Genomic DNA, 20619 nt, shown 5'->3' with positions numbered 1-20619 from the left:
TAAAGCTCAGCGTAAGGAAGAACACATCTCCATGGCGTTTCAGTCGCTTGCTTTTTCTCAACTCTCTTCCAGTGCCAACAGTCATCCAGTAACAAGCCTGTCTGAAGCACTGAACTGTTAACAGCTCGAGAAACATCAGATCTCAACCCAATTCAAATGCAAGAAGCTGTTATAACCCATGAACAGCTTCTGCCTACATCCCCATGTTGGATCATGCTGGCTGCAGTTATTGGAAGAAAGCGGGGTTTGTGTCATTAGACCTCACAGGACACTAAGAGCTAGGAAACGCCTTCGGCTCTTCTATTCCAAGAATCCAGAAAAAAACAGAAGCCACGTTTGAAACTAGCTGAAGTCACTTTAGTTTCACCTATATTGAAGCCACTGAAGCCATAGCTAACCAAGCAGGAAGAATTCAGAGCAGCACTAGGCAACCACTCCTCCCAGATTTCTTCTGGAAGGGACGTGCTGTGCCTGGACAACAAGAGCTCACCAGCAGCCAAAAGATTACTGCGTCCATACTACCCAGGCCTATAAGACGATCACCTTGTACAGATTAGCATTAGACCGTACTACATATGTTGTCTGAAGAACCCGCCAACTGAACACCGAAACAGTTGCTCAATGTGAAGTTTCACATGGTTAGAGGACCCACAGCAGGAACTACACAACGCTGGTATCTCACAAGCGTTCCAGTGACACAAAGCCACGACGCACTTGTCTCCCCCATCTAGGTGAGCACACTGAGTACACGAATAGTTTTATGCGTTGATCACATCTACTCAACTACCAAAGAGTCTGGAGGAGCCTAGAAGTCTAGACTGCAGCTAATAAAAAATTAGTTGGTTTCCTACTGTACTTCATTCTTTCAAAGAATTTCTAAAAGAAAATTGGTCAGAAGTAAAAGCTCACTGGAGAGCTAAATCCAGTATAAAGAAACTCAAGTTCTCAACACAGTAAGTAGTACTACAGGCTTTAACAAGACTTCAGGCAGAAGCATCTCTTCAGGAGCTCTAAGTATTGAAATGCCAAGACTCCGCATGCCCCCTGAAAATGCTCTAGACTTGTCCCAGACTATTTCAGGAAAGCTTCTGATAACAGAAACAACACTCAAGGAACATCTCATGACTAGCAAATAACTTTAACAGGAGAAGGTATGTAATGCCAGTCAAAGGCTACCCAGCAGGTTAGCTCAGCTGCTGCTACAGCCTTCTGACTGCGGGAGAGCTGCATTATTTCCTCCGAGATAAGATCTTGACTAGCATAGATGGATTTCTACCAAGTAATAGGACTGGGAATGCAGAAGTCCACAAAAATAAATCCTTGATCAAAAACCTATTTAAATCAAGATTTAGCCAATCTGAATTTGATAACCAAGGCGCACACTGTAGCATGAGCCTTGTTAGTGCTTTGTTTTGTTGCATAGTCAGGAAGTATTTTGAAAACTGGGAGAAAGCAAAAGGCCTCTAAACACCAGAGACAACACAAGAATGCCATCTTAGGCCCTGCTTGGGAAAAGCGTCTGGTTTGCACACCACAAGACATATCACACCACATTTATTACAGCACAAGACAGCTATTTGTATTACAGTTCTCTTGCATTATGCAAGGACTCGTACTCCAGTCTTCTGGAATACTGATTTTTGCAGATTCAGAGAAGACAGCCAGGTACCCAGTAAGGTTCCCCAAGTGTTATTCGGTGTCTCTGTGCCATACTGGGTTCTCTTGCCATTGTCCTTGAGACTCAGCTAACCGCAGCCAAGCTGCCCTTAGAGTTACTAGTGCAGCTGCTGCAACACACCGGGGTCAGCTGGGATGCAGTTACTTAGTTTGAAGAGCTATGAATATGAAAACAATCTTCTTTTTAGTCAGTTTGTCAAAAATACAGAAAGTCACTACTATAAACACACAACCAGCTTATCTGCTATTTCTTCTTCTCGGAAGAATGCCACACTTCCCCCTTTTTCCCATAGGCGATCCAATTAAGGTCACATTTTTAATTTAAGCCTTCTGCAGGAAGCTGACAAAACAGTTCCTTCCAGAGGACACAGCCATGGAAGAGCACTCTTGTAAACAAAGTTTCCTGCTTCAACGAGAAAAATCTCACTACTACAAGGATGCAGTGAAGGAAGAAACAAAGCACACTCCACTCCACCTAATTAAGAAGCAGAGCCCTGGTCATCATATCGTCTTCGTGGCCAGTATCAGTGGTGACAACACTCCTTTCCTGGGTGGTCAAGGGCTGGTACAGCTGTACGAGCACAGCCCCTCACTGCAGCAGCTCAGCACACCGCAGCTAAGTCCCACCACCTGAGAAGATGAAAACGAGCAAAGCATAACCAAGGTTCAACCTCTGCTACTGAGGGGAGCACACGGTACATGACTTTTTCCAGTTTCACTTACTAGTGTTACTGCTGAGGGTTCCATCCATCCGTCGCCTACCATTCAGAACTGGATTTAGCAACAAGGCTGCGAGGCACTACAACGCCCTACTTAGCCATAAGCCCATCTGGAAGCGCTCGATGCTCAATCCAGGCACCGTAAGGGGCTTAGCACAGAGAGAAAGGCTAATACCCGCTATCACCAACAGCCCGAGTACACTCGAGCCACGTGAGTGACTACTTGCTCAGAGCTCACTCTGACACCGTTTTAAAAGGCTCAAATTCCTTTTGCTGTGCAAAGCACAGATATGGCTGCTATCCCACAAAATGCAGCGAAAGCCTGCGAAGAACATGGATGTGTAATAGCCGGCTAGTCTCATCAAATCTGAGAGTTTGGCAAAAGCTAATGATTTAAAACCACTTCATTGCTGTGGATTAAGGCTTGCCTTCATCAATTATGTACCAACAAATTGGAACTCAAGGTGCTAATTAAACCAGCATATCGAAGGGACTAACAGAATTAGCTACGGAAAAATATTATTTCCTGAGCTGAAAGTCATGAGATCACACCTGCATTTTCAAATTTTAAGGATATCAACAAAACTTACACCCATGCTTAAGTTGCATGCTAGGAGCTAATATATGCGAACAGCAAGCAAACTCTATACAAAATAATTTGTTTCTGAACTGCTGACAAAGACAATTGTTCTGCAAGGTTACTTCAACTGCAATCCTCTTCAGAGGTCATAACCTCATCATTTCTGGCCATCATCTGTACAGTCCTCTAACAGTCAGTCCTGGATCTGACTGGATCTCAGCACGTGTTCTGGAGAAGCAGAAGTAGCTTTTCCACAGTGAAAACATACATGATAGAAGTTCTGACGTCTCCTTTCCAGACAGGATCTCAGTGACAGTGCCTGCTTAAGCATTTGCGAGTGTCATCTCCCTGCTCAGCGCTTTTCACTTTGCAATCATTCAAATCTGAAAAGCGAGAGCACTAAGAAATGTGATTCCCAGCTGGATCTGTTCCTCAGGTCAGCTCACGTACATATTTGCACAGTACAATGCAGAGATCTGAAGAGATTAAGTGTACAGAAGCAACAGGCAATATTGCAGATAGTTGGAGGTTTGGCAGAAAATATAGGGACCCCATACACTCAAGTCTCTCTCCTCAGGCCACAACGGAAACTCCTACTCTTGTTTACTATCAATATCAGGTCTGCTCCACTTAGCCTGGTTGAACGCTTTCCAAGCTGAGAGCAAAAACATCAACACATAAATGGCTTTTCAAAAGGCACTGCCTTCTCTGTCCTTGAGAAGGCACACAAACGTTTTATAACATTGCTTGGCTTCCAAATGAGGAAGCAAGTATTCTCCCACTGAAACACAATGTAACCAAGTTCTGCAAGGGCCCTACACAGGTCAGTTTAAATTGGTAAGTGACTAGTGTTAAGCCCAGTTACTTATGAAGATCTCAGAAAGTTTGGTGAAAGTCAAGCCACTTGAGTCTTGTATTATGTGTGAAGGACCAGACACGAAACAAGAGCTATCAGTGGCAGTCATTAAAACTGAAAACAAAACACACAGAAGCCTATGCTCAGGGAAAGGCCTCCACAGATGCCTTTGCTCCCTTGATCACAACAGATACCACCTATTTTGGTAGGATGCACAGCTGAGCTTCTCCTGAAAGATGACTACAAGACAAGTGTTACAGACAGTACCTCTACCCTGCCATAAATATACAGAGCTGGTCTAATTTGCATGACATCTCTAGATGGCCATCAGAAGGGGCTCAAAACAACAGCTGAACATTGGTGTGTGACAGTCTCACCACTGACACTAAGCGCACCGAGACCTTCAGCGTGAAGCTCTCTCCTCTAGAGAGGACAGGAGCATAGGAGGCTGTCCATCTCTTGGATTATCAGCTCTTCAGAGCTGAAAGCTTGCCTAGTCTCAGTTGCGGATTATCCCTCAGCAGCTGGGCAGGAAGTTCAGCTAAGGAAATCTTGAATACGGTTGGTTTCATCTTCTCAACAGGAAACAGCATGAGGATGACTTTTCCATGATTGCTGCACAGAATCTGAGCAATCTGCTTGCTCAGATTGCTTCTGAGAAGAAACTCATATCTAACCTTTATGATTCTGAGTGATGTGGAATCAAGGTATCTACAAGAGTGCGACAGCCTTACAACTAAGACCAAGTAACAAATGAAATCACAGATCAGACACGAACAACACCAGAGCTTTCGCATGTGCTTACCCAGAGCTAACTCAAGCTTCATGTACCACAGGTGCTTATGCTGAACGCGGACCATTTCTTTCAGTTCACCCCACCAGCAGGCTGTACCCATCCAAGTTGAACTACCCGTCAATACTGTCTCTTCACAGGAGAATCAATGCGTGAAAACAGGTGGCTACTGACACCCACACCCAGTCCTGGATGTCCATACCCTGCTCAAACTGAACCTGTAGGGGCACGAAGCCCTCTGCTCTCCACCAGCACACCCCAACGGGCACGGCACCCGGGTGCCCGGGGCTCTGGCCAGCTCGGGGCCGGGGCACCCCCCGCACTCACCGTTATGGTCGTAGACGCTGACGTAGGAGATGCCCACCGCCATGCACCACACCACCAGGCTGGCCATGTCCGCGTAGCTCGGCTCCTCCTCGGTCACCACCAGCCCCACGTGCACCGGCAGCTTGCGCAGCGCCCTCCCGTCGGGCCGCCAGCGCTGCCGGCTCAGCGCCGCTCCGCGGGGCCCCCTCCTCCTCCCCCCGCCGCCGCATTCCCGTCGCGGCGCGGGGCCGGCCGGCCGCAGGGCGAGCGCGGCGGGGGCGAGCAGGGCGCAGGAGGCGGCGACGACGGCGGCGGCGGCGCGCGGCGCGGCGAGCAGGGCGCGCTGCAGGCAGAGCAGGGCGCGCAGCAGGGCGTGCAGCGCGCGCCACGCCAGGCCCCCCGCGCCGCTCATGGGGGCGCGCGCGGCGGCGCCAACGGCCGCGCCAACGGCCCCAACGGTAACGGCGCGAGGCGGCCCGGGCCGGGAGGGGCAGGGGAAGGCCGGGGGGGGTGCCGCCGCCTCAGGAGCGGGCCGCCGCCCGCCCCGCCATCGCCTTAATGAGCCCGAGGCCCCCGCCCGGCCGCCGCCACCACCCGCGCCGCCATATCCCGGCCCCCGCCCGGCCCCTTTCCCTCTCACCCCCACACGCGCCCGCACGCCGTTGGCCGCCCGGCCCGGCCGCGTCACTTCCGCCCACGGGGAGCGAGTGACGTGGCGCTGCGGGAAGGGGAGGGGAGGGGAGGGGGGCGTGGCCTATGGGTGACGGGCGTGGTCTGCGGGCAGTGGGTTGGGCCCGCGGCTGGTGGGCGGGGCTTAAGGGCGAGGGGCGTGGCCTACGGGTGCGGGAGGGAGGCGGCGGCCAGGTGCGCCCGGCAGCCATCATGGCGGCGCCCCCGCCCCACGGGGAGGCCATCTTGTGGTGGCCCCGGGGAGCTGTCCACGGCAGGCAGCCGGCATGGAGCCTCTACCTAGGAGAATTACATCTCCTGCGTGAACCCCGAATTTTCTGAAGCCTCCCTGCCTTGCCTTGAAACAACCCCTAGACCAAAAGCCCTGGAGGCACAAACTCAGTTCCTCACAAGCAAAACACGGAGCTGGAGCTATCGAGTTGTGCTCCCAAGCAGATGGAAAGGCTAAAATGACACAAGCAGGCACCTAAAGTGCTGCTCTACTAAAACACTCCATCAGTACAAAATAAAATGATAAATCCCATGCCATAAAAATGTTTTGCTGGGAAAGTAAATCACCTCAGGCAATATCCAACAAAGAGCAATACCCAACAGAAATAACATTGAAACTGCTAGGGGTGCGTGTGCCGTTCCATAAACATCTGTATCTTTTATCTACCATCAGCATAGCTGCTGACACATTCAAAAGTTAAACTGTAAAGCTAAATTAACTTTCATCTCTTTGTTTAAGTAGCACAGCTTAATGTTTGGGTGCCTAAGAAACCCAAGCATCAGTTGCGTTTGCCTCGGTGCTGTAACTAACTAGCTGCACTCTGACATCTGACAAAACAGACTTTATGAATGTGAATGATTATTCGGTTACTGAATGCCAGCAGAAGATAAAGAATAATAGAAACTGTTTGCTTTGAAAAGTAATTTGCTGGTGTTATTGCTCCTTACTTATCAGCTGAGATTTATGAACTGCCAGGAAGCCCCTTAGATTACTGTTTGTAATTCACTGTTTTTAGTGGTCTTGGTATTCCAATTTTGTTTAATTTTCAAGCGCTTTGGGAACCGCTTGATAATATTTGCACATACATCAGAGCTGATGCATACACCGTGAAGCCCTTTTGTGTTGCAAAAGCCTGGAAGGTTCCCACCAGCGAAAGGGGGCACTTGCAGTGTGTGCTGCCACGTGAACCCCAAAGTATTATACATACAACAACTTGAGCTATACGGTAGTCAATTAGCTATTCAGTTACCAAAATAAACTATTGGAATAACTTTGTCTCATTGGACCTTACCCTAATATTTGGCAGAGGTAGAAAGTTATTTCCTGAGAATATCCCTTTTTCTGTTTACAATAATAGAAATGGGTCAAACTCACCGCAGTGTTTTTATGCATCGCTATTAATTAACTTTGGAACAAGTACTAAATCTCATTAACCAGGACCGATTCTTCTGTTTGTTGTAGTTGCCAGATGAGCTTTCTGTGCTCTGCCTGGAGCTCAGTTAATTTAGTCTAATGCCATTTAAAATAGTCTAAAATAAATAAAAGAGGCAACTATTTCTGGAAAACTGAAATTCATTTTTCAAAAGCAAGGATCTCTAAACAATCCTGAGAAATTACCCACGTCAGTGTAATTCTCCATCTTGAACTGAGTTTAAATGTGCTGAATGCCAGACTACAGGTAATAGCATCTTGCAGTATTGCAGGATTTTATTTATGGGGTTTTTATGCAACTCTAAGAATGCTCTACTATAAAAAGGTCCATACAGAGTTACAGAGTGCTTTTCTAAGAGATTGTTATTGTATTCTTATTTCCCTCAAGCTACAGAGTACTAATGGCATTGAAAAACGGCCAATTCTTTTACAATTTTCAGTTTACAATGGCATCGTTATTATAGCCCTTCTGTCACCAACTATTAACATTTATAGTATGAATTAAAGAGGAAAATTTAATGGCAGCCCAGCAGGCTGGTAGTCAGTAGTGATACTGGCGGTGGGCAGCTCTAGACAGCTTTCAGATTCACCATAGACTAACTGCGGGGTTAATCGAGTTCATAATCATAGTAATCATCATCTGTGTTTACTGCAACGCTGGCAGCCTCATTGAGTTTCATTTTCTTTCTGTCCTCTTTGCCTTTTTCCATGGAAGACAGATTATCTTCACAGTGCTGCAGAATCTTTTTGGAAGACATCCAGCTTTCTCCTCGGCTTTCTGCTGGTGCCGCACACTGCCCTCCCCTGACATCCGTTCCTTTGGCCGTCAGCACTCTTCTGGTTCTGAGAAGGTCACAGGTGCAATTCCAAGGGTTTCCATCTAAATAGAGATGCCGGAGGCGAGGTAAATACTCCAAGACTTTGCGATCCAAGGCAGATATCTTGTTGTTCCGTAAATTTAAAACCTGAAGCTGTTTCAAGTCTTTCAGTTCTTGTTCTCCAATGTCCTCTATGTCATTTCCCTTTAGATCCAATCTAGCAAGGGTATCTGGAAGTCTGAATAAAAATAAAACAACACAAATCTTTTATGTTCATTATATTGATTCTGCTTGTCCAAGCACATAATAAATAAAGCTATCACTAACAAAAATGTAGTCTTTTGAAAAAAAAAAAAAGTAGTGGTCCTGAAATGTTAATATTCTTTTTTTTTTTTTTTTCTATTCTAAAGTTGTTGGAATACAATCTATGGACACTTGAGCTGTTTTCCCAAATTAATTCAGTTCTGAACTGTACATGTTTGTGCAGCTGAGCTAAACAGCAATTTTAGTCCAGCCATACAATAACAAAAGTTTTTAAAGTCTAGTTTATTTACGATCTTCTGTTTTTCTCCTGCTCTAGTCAGTGGAAGCTGTTTAACAGAAAAGCCATTTAATTGGTGTGGAATGTTTTTAATAAATTCAATTTGATGTTAACTTAAAATCATTTTACTAGTGTAGTATGCAAGGAGACGAGATTAAGAGTCATGGTTAGAGACTTTAAGGAAATTTACTCAATATAACCGTAAGGCAAATTATAAATAATAACACCAAGAACCATTTAGAGTTGAACAGCAGTGTCCCACAACCAGTAAAGGCTGAGGTGCGTTTATCTCAATGTAATGATTTGAGATACCTTTGAAAATTAGAGGGTACACCGTGACCCTCACTGGCAGGTTTTTGTGAAGCTGAGTTTGACCTCTTGGGCTGAAAGGCAACTGCCATATTTGTGCTAATCTCACAACTTCATTGGGAATATTTCAAGAGTAAGGCAGTTCTGTATTGTGCTGTATTTCCTAGGTGAGATGAGGATTTCACATGTTGAAATTCTCACACATCTGAGTCATTGCACAGAACCTGGTCTTACTGGTGCTTGTGGCTGCAATAAACCTGTTTTGAAACCTAACCGCAGTCAATGATAATAGTTGCTCAATGTGACAAAAGGAGGTAGTCTGGGGTGAAATCCTAGAGCCAATAATGTCAAAGGCAGTAGGATATCATTTGAGATATTTATCCAGACAGATTACAGTCTAAAACCTGTACAGTCTAAACCTGTAAAGGCTTTGCAGCTCTATTGTTTGACTTCAGCTTCTGTTGATCTTAGGAAATAACTACATCAGAGCATGTGATGAATGATCCTGCTTCTGGCAGAGAAGCCGTGTGCATTCAGCAGCTGACCATGGCAGCCATACCACTGCCACTCCAGGGAATATCATCAGTCTCTTCCCTGCGTTCTGACCACTCCCTGCAAGATTTTCTGGAGCATGGGCTCTTCTGTATGAGTCATGAAATACTTGGACATGTTATGGATGTAAGTTCTGATAATTTCATGTCATTATTTCCTTTTCAGAATAAAATGAAATAACTTTTTTTTTCCTAATTCCCACTAAACAACCACTAAGACCTATTAACTGTGGCACACTAACTATATTCTTTAACCTGTGACACAAGTGACTGGTAGTTCTCACATAACTATCAGAGTAATACTTTTATTTATGCGTGTCCTTGCAACTAACTGGTGATCAACAGGTAGATGCGTGGACACACACAATTAAATTAGGTACATAAATTTTACTTCTTGTCATTTTTTCCCACTTCATGTTTATAGCCTCCCCTTGAAATTTGTGTTCATTGCTGAGTTGAAAATAAAAGACCCAATATCTCCCCAAAAGCTGCACTGTTTAAAGGCTAATAGAGGACTCCTTCCTGTTAATTCTTGTGACTACGAGGGTTGTAAAATAAGATGGATTAGACAATACTAATGTAACTAGAAAGCATTAAACATTCCTGTCAAGGCAGACTGAAATCAAATATTTATATACCACTAAATCACTTTCTGATTATAAAGCTTCAACCAAATAGATTCAAATGCTAAAGGACCTCGTTCTAAGCAAATTGAAATTTTACTGCATTATTTATTTGGGCCAGTTAAACCTGTCCACAAGCCATAAAAATAAAATTTACTAGTGCGGTTGTGTTAAAGAAGCTGATGTTAATGGAATTACATTACTATTTTTATGCCATCTTATTGCGCAGTTTTTTTGAAATAACAAAATTGCCACTTTATATCAGAGCAGCCTCCATTTGGTTTAACACACCACCACTGATAATGGCCGGGACCATCACTCAGATGAATGTGAGAGAACCTGTGAGCAAGGCATTAAGGAATCCAGTGTGCCCAAGGGATGTTTCTTCTGTGCTACTTTGACTGGAATTTTGCTTATAGCCTGAAGCAGGACAGTTATAAGCCTTCCAAATACCTTGTAATGTGTGAATTTAATGAAGTTGGGAATGATAATATCCACTGAAGAAATACATTCTTTTTGACCAGACTCGGCTCCTGAAATCTTAATACTCTAACAATAATAAACTCAGAGTGGGTTGCTGGAAACATCAGCGTTTAAATTGCCATCTTTCTTTTTTACTGAATGCTCTATTTATTTTGTGTTATGGGAGAAGACAAATGTAAGCAGCAGTGTAACTAATCTGTAATCACTGTTATACTCTGCTAGCAGATTCCTCCTATTCATGTGTTGATTAAACAAAGTGGTCTTACTGGCAGTGAGAGATGTGAAAGGAGGAGGATCACCGGGGGCCACAGATGTAATGAAAACAGCTGCAGTACTATGCTGAGACTGCTAGCAAAAGTGCTTATTAGTGCCAGCTATGGCAGTGGGTTTATGGTATGGATGGGCTTCTACTATGACCGGGTCTGAATGCAGATTTTTTCTCAGTTTGGCCCTCATTCTCCTAATGTAAGGGGGGAAGAGATGACACCTGTGAAGCAGCTATCCTCAGAGTCACTTACCTCAGTGGGATAGAAATCAGGAGATTCTGTTCCAGTGCCAGGTTAGAAAGCTGTGCACACTGCTGAAGAGCTCCTGCCTCAAACGTGCTGACAGCATTGTTGTCAAGAAACAAGTGTTTGAGGTCTTGTAGTCCTTGGAAGTCCTGCGCTGTCACCCTCTGAATCAGGTTATTGCTGCAGTCAAGTTTCTGCAGCCTGCCTGGCAGCCTGGGTGGCATAGCCTGGAGCTGGTTCTTAGACAGCTCCAGCGTTGTTAAGTTAGAAAGAAGCTGGGCACCATCTACTGATGTAAGCTGATTTTCTGAAAGGAAGAACTCAGTCAGGTTTTCTAGGTGTTTCATGTCTCGAAGTCTTACTGCTTTGAGCCGGTTTTTCTCTAATTTTAGTGACAGCAAGGACTTAGGTAGGTCAAGAGGCACTTTTGTCAGAAAGTTGCCACTTAAACTGAGAAACTGTAGATTTTGGAAAGATGCAAAAAAGCTGGGTGGGAAAGAGTTTAGTTTATTATCAGCCATGCTCAGATGCTGCAGCCTAGGAAGCTTGAGTGGTGCAGACACAGATTCCATGTTGTTGCCGTCCAGAATCAGACTTTGTAAATTGCAGAGGGAAGAAAACACACTCAAAGGCAGAGTCGCAATCAAGTTGTTCCGGATATCAAGCACCCTTAGTTTCATCAAACCTTCAAAATCCGATGCATGCAAAGTGGTGATGGAATTATCAGCGAGTTTTAAAATCTCAAGGCCGGATGGGAGGAAGGTGGGTATTTGCTTTAGCTGATTTTTGTAGAGTTCCAGGGACTTCAAAGTGTTCAGGGCTTTGAAAGTGTTGTTTTCTATCGATTCTGTGCCACTGCACGACAGGACCAGCTCTTCAAGGGCCGACATTCTTCTGAAGTCAGTAATCTTAAAGAGATAAAAATAATTCATGTGACAGACAATATTTATGAATCTCCTCACTGATTACTTCTTCTGGGTGCTCTGACCATTGCTAGCTTATATTCTTAAAGAATGAGAAACTAAGAGAAACGGAGCAGTAATGGTAGAGGTGTCACTGTAGGTACCTGCAGTTTGACAGTATATTTACTTAACGTTTCTAGAATTGTGTGAAGTCCATCTTGTGTCTAGTTTTGAGCAAAGACACAAGCCTGAAGAAGGAATATTCCTTTTATTTCTGCCTGGCAGATACCTATGTCAAATGGGTAGCTAAATGTCAGCAGTGGCAGAGGTCCTTACAGGGGGTAGATGGTTGCTACATGTTCACTGCGCTCAGCAGAGCTTGCTGGTGCATGTCTGGGTTCATCACACAGCCATTTCTCTATATCACTACTGCAGCACATATTCCCCAGGTATGTGGATATCATCTCTTCTCCCTACTATGAATTTTTGGCAGGAAACTAAAATCTGACACCTGTATTTCTTCATTCCTTCCGCTCTCTCTCCTGTTCCTTCAAGTAAAAACTTCACAATTGGAGATGACCAAACCAAACATGTCAGATCAGTTTGGTCTGAAAATCACGTGCATGGAACAGATTGCTTTTACAGCAACTTGGTTTTTGTTACTTAGTAGTAAACAGATGCTTTGTGGTGGTAAATGAAACTCAGATGTTGACTGGGACCATAATATATAGGGGCATAGTGATTTTTTCATTGCTTTTGTGCTTTGTTGGAACCTGCTTGCTTATCAAGCTTGCCATCTTGTGTCTCAAGTTAAGAAACAAACCTAAATGAACCTGGCAGCCTCCTCTAAGCCAAGAAATGAAGAAACATGGAGTGAGGGTAAGTAAAGGAGTTGTCAGAACACACCAGTTACTTTAACAGTAATTCTTTGAAATTTTCAGAGATGCTGCTCATTGACCTAGGTGCTTGATTTTTAAAAAGGCATTTATATGGGAATCACTGAAAGCTCAGAGCAAAATGAGCAGCTGTTCTGCAAGGGAGAGGCAGGAAGGAGTATTCTTCAGTTAGTTTTCCTTCAGGTGTCTGGTAAACATCTCTCTGCAGATCTCAGTACACACCAGTAACAGATGTTAAACTAACACTACAGTCTGCATCCTATGTCCCTCAGCGCTCATTAGGTACCAACACATTTACTCTCATTGAATAATACTACAAACATGTTCTACAGCATAATCCCTCATCCCAATGAGGAATCTACAAGGAAAGCAGTACAAATCCTTTTGGAGCTTAGGTACTGTGTAGTAGTTTTGTTTTACAATCCTCACTGAACACGTTTGACTATCATACTTGTGTATCTTGAAACAGCTGAAGAAAGTGCCTGTTAAAAGGTTCCTTCATTTATCCAATTCCTGCCTGTTTTCTGAGGTGTATCTCTTTACCTTACCTACAAACTCCCCATTTTAACTTCTGTTAAAATTAGAGCCCACACAGCTGTGAAAGAGGAATTCATTTTGAATTTCATTTTCATTTTCATTCAGTTTTCATTTTGCTTTGGTATCCCCAGGTGTCACTAGATTCTAGCTACATTCAGGCTGTCTTGTAAAGTCATTTCTGAGCACTGCAAGATTTTGATGCAGTTACTGGGAAAATATAGATATGGAGCTTCTACTGATGCAGGTTTCTCCATCAGTTACACTTGATTTCAGTAAGGGAATTTACTTCTATTAAAAAAAAAATCTCAAGAGTAAATAACAAAGCTGGCCATTTCATGATCTCCTATAATTGCAGTTTTGTAATATATATGCTCATTGATTTGCTATAAAGCAATTGTAGAATCATGTGCCCAGTTTTGGTCACAGCTGGGAGGCTAATCTTGCAAACATTCATCATGAGAAGTCCGATAGGAATGAACTGCATTACTCGAGAGCAGAAAGGAATATGCATACATAAGTGATAAAAAAGTCTTAAGGAAATTGAAACAAATATAAACCTTTGTAGGTTCAACACATTTTCTACTATTAGTTCAAAAGCAGTATTTCCTGCTTTTCCTCAGCTGATCGCTGTACATCTATATCTATAAGAAGCTTAATTTTCATCTTATTAAGTGGCAGAGAGCTATGCGAAGGTCAACGTACAGACATTCATTCTGTGATGGAGGATTTAGCCTTCTTAATGTGGATTACTATAATTTCTATTTTCCACCTATTTGGTAGGCTTTGCCAGGCTTTGTGGCAGTGCTGTTTTGAGACTTAAACATTTATCCATGCTGTTGCAAACCAGTCTTTCTAATCTGAATCAAGACATATTTGAAAGATTATTAGCCCCCTTTTTGCTGCAAAATGATGTTTTATTCTCTAACTAGACTGTCAGTAAAATGATGGTAATAGGGTTTTACATTTTAAAAATATCTCCTGAAAATGGATCTAAGAGACTGCTGTTGTAATAGAAACTCGTTCATAATTTTCTCATTTTATATATTTTTTTGACTTTTTTTTTTCCTTTTTGAATTTTTGTGGACTGGGATTTTTAAAAATGGTTCCTTAAAGCAATCCCCTGTTGCGGGGGTTAAAACAATTTATTTTAGCAGATTAAAAAAAAAAAAAGTATTAATATAGTTAGAAATAACATAAATGTTAAAGTGAGCATAAAAAGGTTGTATTTGCTCTTCAGATCAAGGATAAGGCAGAAATTATTGAAAAAAAAAAGATGCTAGAAGTAGTCTAATTTTGTTACTACAAGCTGTGTTTGTAACAAATCCAAGGTTGCAAAAATACCAAAAGCAAAAATCCCAGCCAGTTTTTTCAATGATGATCAATCCTGTCAAGAAAAAAAAATGTAAAGTTGATCTGGATAAAACAGATCTGCTTTTTTCTTCCTTTTCTTCAAAACATAGTGGTTTAACATATAAATGTATCTTCTTTTAATTTATTTACCATTTTAATATTAACCAGTGCAAAGTAATGTCCAAAAGTAATTGGTGCTCAGTTAGAAAGAATATTTGTTTATTCTCCTGAGGCTGCTAATTGCCAAACCATATAAAAGCCTGTTAGAGGTCAGCTGTGAAAAGTCTAGGCTTACATTCAATTTCTTTTTAAAAATATTTTATTTTCTCTAAGTTGAGACAATTGAAGCAATTAAAAAGGAAGGAAAAAAAATCCACACACTATAGAGTTCCTTTAGCACTTCCAGACACTTAGTTTACAAGCAGAAATCAAAACCTGTTCCTACAAACACTATTATGTGTGCCAACGGAATTGTTCAGCTGAGTTTATTAAGTGTATGCATTTATGATGTCAGGACCTCAAATGCATGATTTGTCTCATGGAGAGAAAACTGAAAAATATAATCACAGACCCATTTAATCTTAAGTAAAGAATCTCCATAATTACAGGCAGCTAGCGTAAAAAGGACTTATTTCCTTTCAGTGATAGAAGTAAGGCATACTGATTGTTCAGTTAAATCAACGTATAAAGAGAAAAACTCTCTCCTTAGATGGTTTTACACACCATTTGTTCTGAGCAGTCATAAAACATTTTTTTCTATTTCTCTGTTCACTTATAACCAACATTTAAATGCTTTTTCACAAATATCTGCCTTCTTTAGTCAGACCCTAAGACTGCTTTAGTAGTGACTGATGGTTTTACAACAGGTGTGGGCAACCAGCCTGAGAAAGGAAAAACGGCTCATCTTCATTATTTCAGAAAGAAAATAATACTTTTCTTTTGCACAGAAGATATATGTTCTGATAATAATTAATTCAATAAACTATTAGTTTAACAAGAGTACATTGATATAGCTAAATCACACCAATGAACTTTGACTCTTTTAGGTACGTGAGCTACAGTAAGAAAACCACAGGTATCAGTAACAGCTAGAAGAGAAGTAAACTCTTCCCCAGGGTTAAATAGCAGAATTACTCAGGCTGTTTCTCACTGGGCAGCAGGTGTCCCAGATGTTGCTTTCAGCTGCCTTCTAGCCCATTTTATTCAATCCTGAGAGCAAAATCAAAGATGCATTTCAGAGCAGTTCAGGATATGTTCTTTGTAAGAGGACAAGTACACTTAAGAGCAAATGTATCTCTTTCAAACAACATTTCTCATCATTGTAGTAAATTGATACACAGCAGTTACGCATAATATAGGTAGTTACATTTCCCTTGTGTCTATCTATAGAAAAAAAATAATTGTATTAAATAAATAGGGTGAGAAACAGAAAAGCACTGCTCTGGAGTCCAGTGCAGATGGAACATAAGCTGGTAATGACTTTAATAATTCAGTGACGCCTCAAGAAACCTAGAATAAACATTTTCAGGAACACAGTTGGCAGCTTCAATTAGAAGCTATTGTTTATATGGGTTTTAGATAGGCCTAGCATTGCTTTTATAAACATCTCACAGTCTGCCTTGGAGTCTAACAATGCATGACTGAGTCCTGATTACTAACTTTGCTGTCATTTCTAGTAGAAGTTTTGCTTGAAATTTGCAATGCAAGCAGGGGAAGAAACCCTCACTTTCATCCTAGCTATATAAAACCTTTCCCTTCACTACGGAAAAGCATGACGTTTTATCAAGAGCAGCAAAAGCTTTCAGCAAATTAAAAAATAACTCTTGCACTCAATAGTTATTTGACCCTATAAAAAGAAGTCAACATTTGGCTCCTTGTTGTGAATTACTGCTTTTTGAGTTGCATATAAAAAACCTTTGTGGCAGCATGAACTGGTGCTTAGGGACCACAGGATAATGAAAACACTAGGAATACATATTTACATATATTTATAAAGGTAAACCAAAAACAGATCTTGCACCATTTTATCGGTTTTTAGAACCTGGAATAAGATTCTCCCTTCTCTTCAAAGTCATCACCACCTGGGAAACGCATCTTTCAGTTACAGTGCACTATATAAAGTATTCGTACTGGATTTCTTCCTACCTGGAGTTGTTTAATTTTGCTGTGGCTGATGTAGAGTCTTCTGGTAGTGGAAGGAATCTCTCGGGGGATCTCTGTAGCTCTGTAGCATTGCACTGACTGGGCAGAGTCACAGCTGCATCTTCTCGGGCAAGTGGTACTCAGACCACTGTGAAAAGAAAACAAAAAGACTAACATGTAAGATAAATGCATCTTCCAGAACAGGAGCTCCGAAATTGTCTCAGCAACATATAGTGTGAATTAAGCACCAAAGTCCTTTTATACCATGAAAACTGATAAAAGGATATTATGACTGTGTATTTTATCCCAGTGAAAAAACAGCAAAAACAATACGGTAATTTGCCTGGGTTAAAATGTTGGCAGGCATTACAAAGAGTGAGAAACTTAAACAGTGATAAGGTGACTTCACATTTGCAGGTATGCGAAATTAGTGTTATTTATTACCTGACATCTAATCTGCAAACATCCATATTATCTCCAGTTTCCTAGTTTTGTTAAATGTGCCACCACAGAATTAGTGGAGAAAAGATAAAGAGCTGTTTTATAGTGGGGCTGTAAAACCTGTGTATCTTCTGTGACCCAGCATCAGAAACTGTGAAAAATAACTACAACCGACACAGAAGCTTTTTCACTCTTCTTTGTGCATTGTTCAGACCAAACAAACAAACAAACAAATGAAAAAATAACAACCCACGCAGCTATTCAGCTATTATTTTAAAACTAAAACATTCTGTTGGCTTTCTGGATGTCTGTGGTACAGCCGCAGGTTGGTATGCAATTTTTTAAAGATTGTACAAAAACCTAAATTACCCATGTTCCTGTAATTCACATAAATCAAAGTGTAATTATTCTTGTATTTGAAAATTACAAACGTGGAACATTTGAAAACATTTCCTATAAATCGAGTGGTGGATGATCAATAAAATAAGACCACGCACCTCATGATAGATGTAGATCACTAAGGTTCCCCTCAGTTTTCTCTCTACTTATTACTGCTTTTCTTATATATCTATTAGCTCTGCCAGCTAGAGATGTAAAGTTTTGAAAGGCTGACATTTTGGCATAAGATAATTTTAGGAACCTTCAATGTGTTTTTTATTTTTCATTTTATTTTTTTTTCTCCTTTGTATTCAGCAGTTTACAACTCACCAAGCAGTGCACCTAGGAAACCCTTCTGTCTTATCACTCTGATCTCCTTTGTTTTGTTATCTGTTTCCTTCCATCCTCTCCATCATATTTTCAGTGATCCTATTTCCTGATTTCAGAACTAGTCTGGTTATTTTTCTGAACAGACGATGATGCCAAGTCGATTTGACAAAGGGATACCTAACCTGGGGACAGTCCTCAATGGGAATGCCTATTTGATGCTGCTGGTTTTACACCAGACAATTGCCATATTCCTTACTGGAAATCCTTCCTTTCTCCTTTATCCTCTATACTGCAAGGACAGAACTGCAACCCAGCGTCTGCTAAACCAAGCAGCAAGAGCAGAAAACCTATTCCTAAAACAATGCGTTGAACTGGCATGTGTAACAATCTATGCAGAAAAATCCTGCCTGACTTGTGCCATAGTGATCAGGTGAGCAAAAATGAGTGGGCAAGCAGGATTAGCAATGGTGTTTTCAAACAAACATTTTAACATATCTTGATGTAGGGTTTGGTAGTTGTTTTTATTGTTGTTGTTGTTCATTTAGTTTTGTTGTCTTCTAAAAGAATCAGAATACCTAGACAAAAGTGTAAAACCTTTCAGCATGCTGACAATTACTTGTGGTATATTTTAGCATGTCCTGGAACTGTCTTTGATCCTTTTCTTTCCACTCACTAGAGTTTAAATGGTGAGCTCTGTAGGACAGTAATGTTCAGGATCTTACGTAGGTATTTGTGTTCCTCAAAAATGCCTTCAAAAAGCAAATGCTTTTTGCTCCAAAGGGTCAAAGGAAATGCAGATAGAGCTCTAGAGAACTGCAGATTCAGACTAAAAATTCCTTTAAATAAGAACCATGTGTTGCATCCTTCCCTATTTTGTAAATTGGAAACAACTCAACTGGTTAGAAGTTACGGCTGTAGTTACAAGGCTGCACCACAGGAAGGTGCAATAATCTTCACGTTTTCGAGTAGCATCTCTATCCTTGGTCTTTTCAAACAAATAGAAGGAAACTTCATTGGTTTAATAGTTTGTGTGATATTAACAATGATTTAATCAAGAATAACATTCTGCATCCATTAATTTTTTGTATGTCTGCTTTCAGCAGCAAGGTATTTTGAAGTGATAGCTATGAAAGATGGTCCTATTACATTTGTTTTGTGCAAATTCTGCCTTTGCTTTTGTACAAAACTGTGAGCTGTGGTTTTTTTTGTATTGATTCTAGGCAATCTGATGGTAAGAAAGCTGATGAAGAGGCACAGGTGCATGTGAGTGCAAGACTAACAGGAATATGGGAACTACACAAAAAGGTGAATGACCATTCCAGGATCTCTAGTGTGGAAGGAGCACTGCTGGCTCTGTGAGTGGACATGAAGAACATAAATCGCTCTCAACAGTTTTCATGCAAACTCTCCATACCTTTCAATGGGGATTCCTGTGCAGAGTAGAGTTAACAGAAGTTGGAAGATCTTTCAGTTTTGCTGCTTTTATTTCAGATCTGAAGAAGTGCTCATGTGACTTTAAAATTTTGTTGCTGTTGTTGTTGTTTTCCAAATATACCAATTACCCTAATGAAAATAAGATTATCTTTTTGCACAAATTTTACCTCATACAAGATTTCAGCTTCCACAGTACTGGTGTTCGGGCCTTTTCTTTCTTCACCAAAGTCAGAGGTTAGACAAAAGCACACGTACAAATGTTAAGATGTAATTTTTATATGTTTAACGTAAGATTACCTTTAGAAAATCAAATAAAACTAAGGCAACATTAAAATTAGAAGAAAAAATTGCAAAACTATTTTAGAAGTTTAGAAATTTCTGAATTAAGATAGTTCATAAAAGCTGAAGGTGGATCCTTCGTAATGTGCTTGATGGTACAAACTGCACAAGCAAATGTGCAGTCCTACCACAAAGGACACAGGGAAGCCGAGCTCTTACAATTAGCATGGTCCTTGCCTTTGGAAAGGAGATATTGCAGGAAAAGACCAGTTTAAGACCTGCAGAGGGCATGGGTAGGAGCTTAGTCCCCGAGGGATATCACACTCACACGTAGTTTGGCAACTGGGAGCTGCTAAGTGATGGCGTATGCTTGAAAGAATCCTTGGCATATTTAGCTGCCATATGCTACCAAGCGCCTGCTATGGAGTACGTGTGAATTTATAATTATTTTTTCTGGAGGTTTTTAACTTGGATTTGGACCAGTTTTCCATAGGGACAACAAATGGCATTTGTCTGCTGCAAAGGTTGCCTTCAATCAAATTCTTCTTGCCAGAGTGGATAGGCCTGCTAAGAGAAACAATCGTAACGTTTTTAAAAACATTATGCTTCCCTTGATCATCTGTTGAAATAATTTCAACTGCTTTCCAGGATTGTTTCTTAAACAAAGAGCCTCAGAGTGTTAGACTGTATTAAGAATGTCAGCCTAGACACGTTGTAGGCAAATGATTTATATCTAATTGATGTAAGGATTATACATTTATCAACACCAATTTTGTGTTTCTTCCTACAAAATAAACCTGCAAGTAGAGTTTTGCAAAGACAAACAGAAGCCTGTCTGAAAAAGGTGTCTCAATCTTCTTCATAAGCCAAGATTTTTTGTGGAAATATTTATCATCTGCTTTCACAGTGTGTGGAGAATATGCTTTCTAACTCCAGGCAAGTTCATCTTCATACACCGGGAACAGCTGCTGAATGACTTAAAGCAGATTTTTCCTCCATACTGTAAGTAGGTAGCTTTCTTTTTCCTCTTCTACACTGGCTACATAGAG

General features: G+C 41.4%; 2 protein-coding genes across 8 annotated transcripts in view; one reads left to right on the top strand and one right to left on the bottom strand.

The window, feature by feature from the left end:
• The window catches only part of NUS1 (NUS1 dehydrodolichyl diphosphate synthase subunit), a 16684-nt gene extending 11326 nt beyond the window's left edge, over nt 1-5358 (bottom strand). Inside the window, exon 1 of the mRNA XM_035538659.1 lies at nt 4953-5358. Coding sequence (XP_035394552.1) covers nt 4953-5343 — 391 coding nt within the window. The 5' untranslated portion in view covers nt 5344-5358. The remainder of the gene's footprint in view (nt 1-4952) is intronic.
• Nucleotides 5283-20619, top strand: LOC118243996 (uncharacterized). 7 transcript variants are annotated; one of them, XM_035538660.2, is made up of 6 exons: nt 5283-5389; nt 7764-7948; nt 9184-9390; nt 11491-11643; nt 18154-18287; nt 19078-20619. In XM_035538660.2, exons 3-6 carry the CDS (start codon nt 9208-9210, stop codon nt 19214-19216), a joined length of 609 nt encoding a protein of 202 aa, XP_035394553.1. In that variant the 5' UTR covers nt 5283-5389; nt 7764-7948; nt 9184-9207; the 3' UTR covers nt 19217-20619. The 7 variants fall into 7 exon arrangements, 2 of the variants coding, with proteins under 2 accessions (XP_035394553.1, XP_035394554.1); XM_035538661.2 differs by having other exon boundaries at nt 5300-5389; nt 7760-7948; XR_004777419.2 differs by lacking the exon at nt 11491-11643 and having other exon boundaries at nt 18159-18287.

This window comes from Cygnus atratus, chromosome 3 (genome assembly GCF_013377495.2).
Source record: "Cygnus atratus isolate AKBS03 ecotype Queensland, Australia chromosome 3, CAtr_DNAZoo_HiC_assembly, whole genome shotgun sequence".
Lineage (NCBI taxonomy): Eukaryota > Metazoa > Chordata > Aves > Anseriformes > Anatidae > Cygnus > Cygnus atratus.
Note: the sequence above shows the minus strand (reverse complement) of the source record. Positions and strands in the feature narration are given on the sequence as shown.

Excerpts from the sequence above, each read along its gene's own strand:
- LOC118243996 (XM_035538660.2), top strand. The coding sequence starts at position 9,208 with ATGAATGATCCTGCTTCTGGCAGAGAAGCCGTGTGCATTCAGCAGCTG. Across the intron at positions 9,391-11,490 it reads TACTTGGACATGTTATGGAT|AGGGAAGAAAACACACTCAA; the intron begins GTAAGTTCTGAT and ends TGTAAATTGCAG. Across the intron at positions 11,644-18,153 it reads CAAGGCCGGATGGGAGGAAG|GACAGAACTGCAACCCAGCG; the intron begins GTGGGTATTTGC and ends CTATACTGCAAG.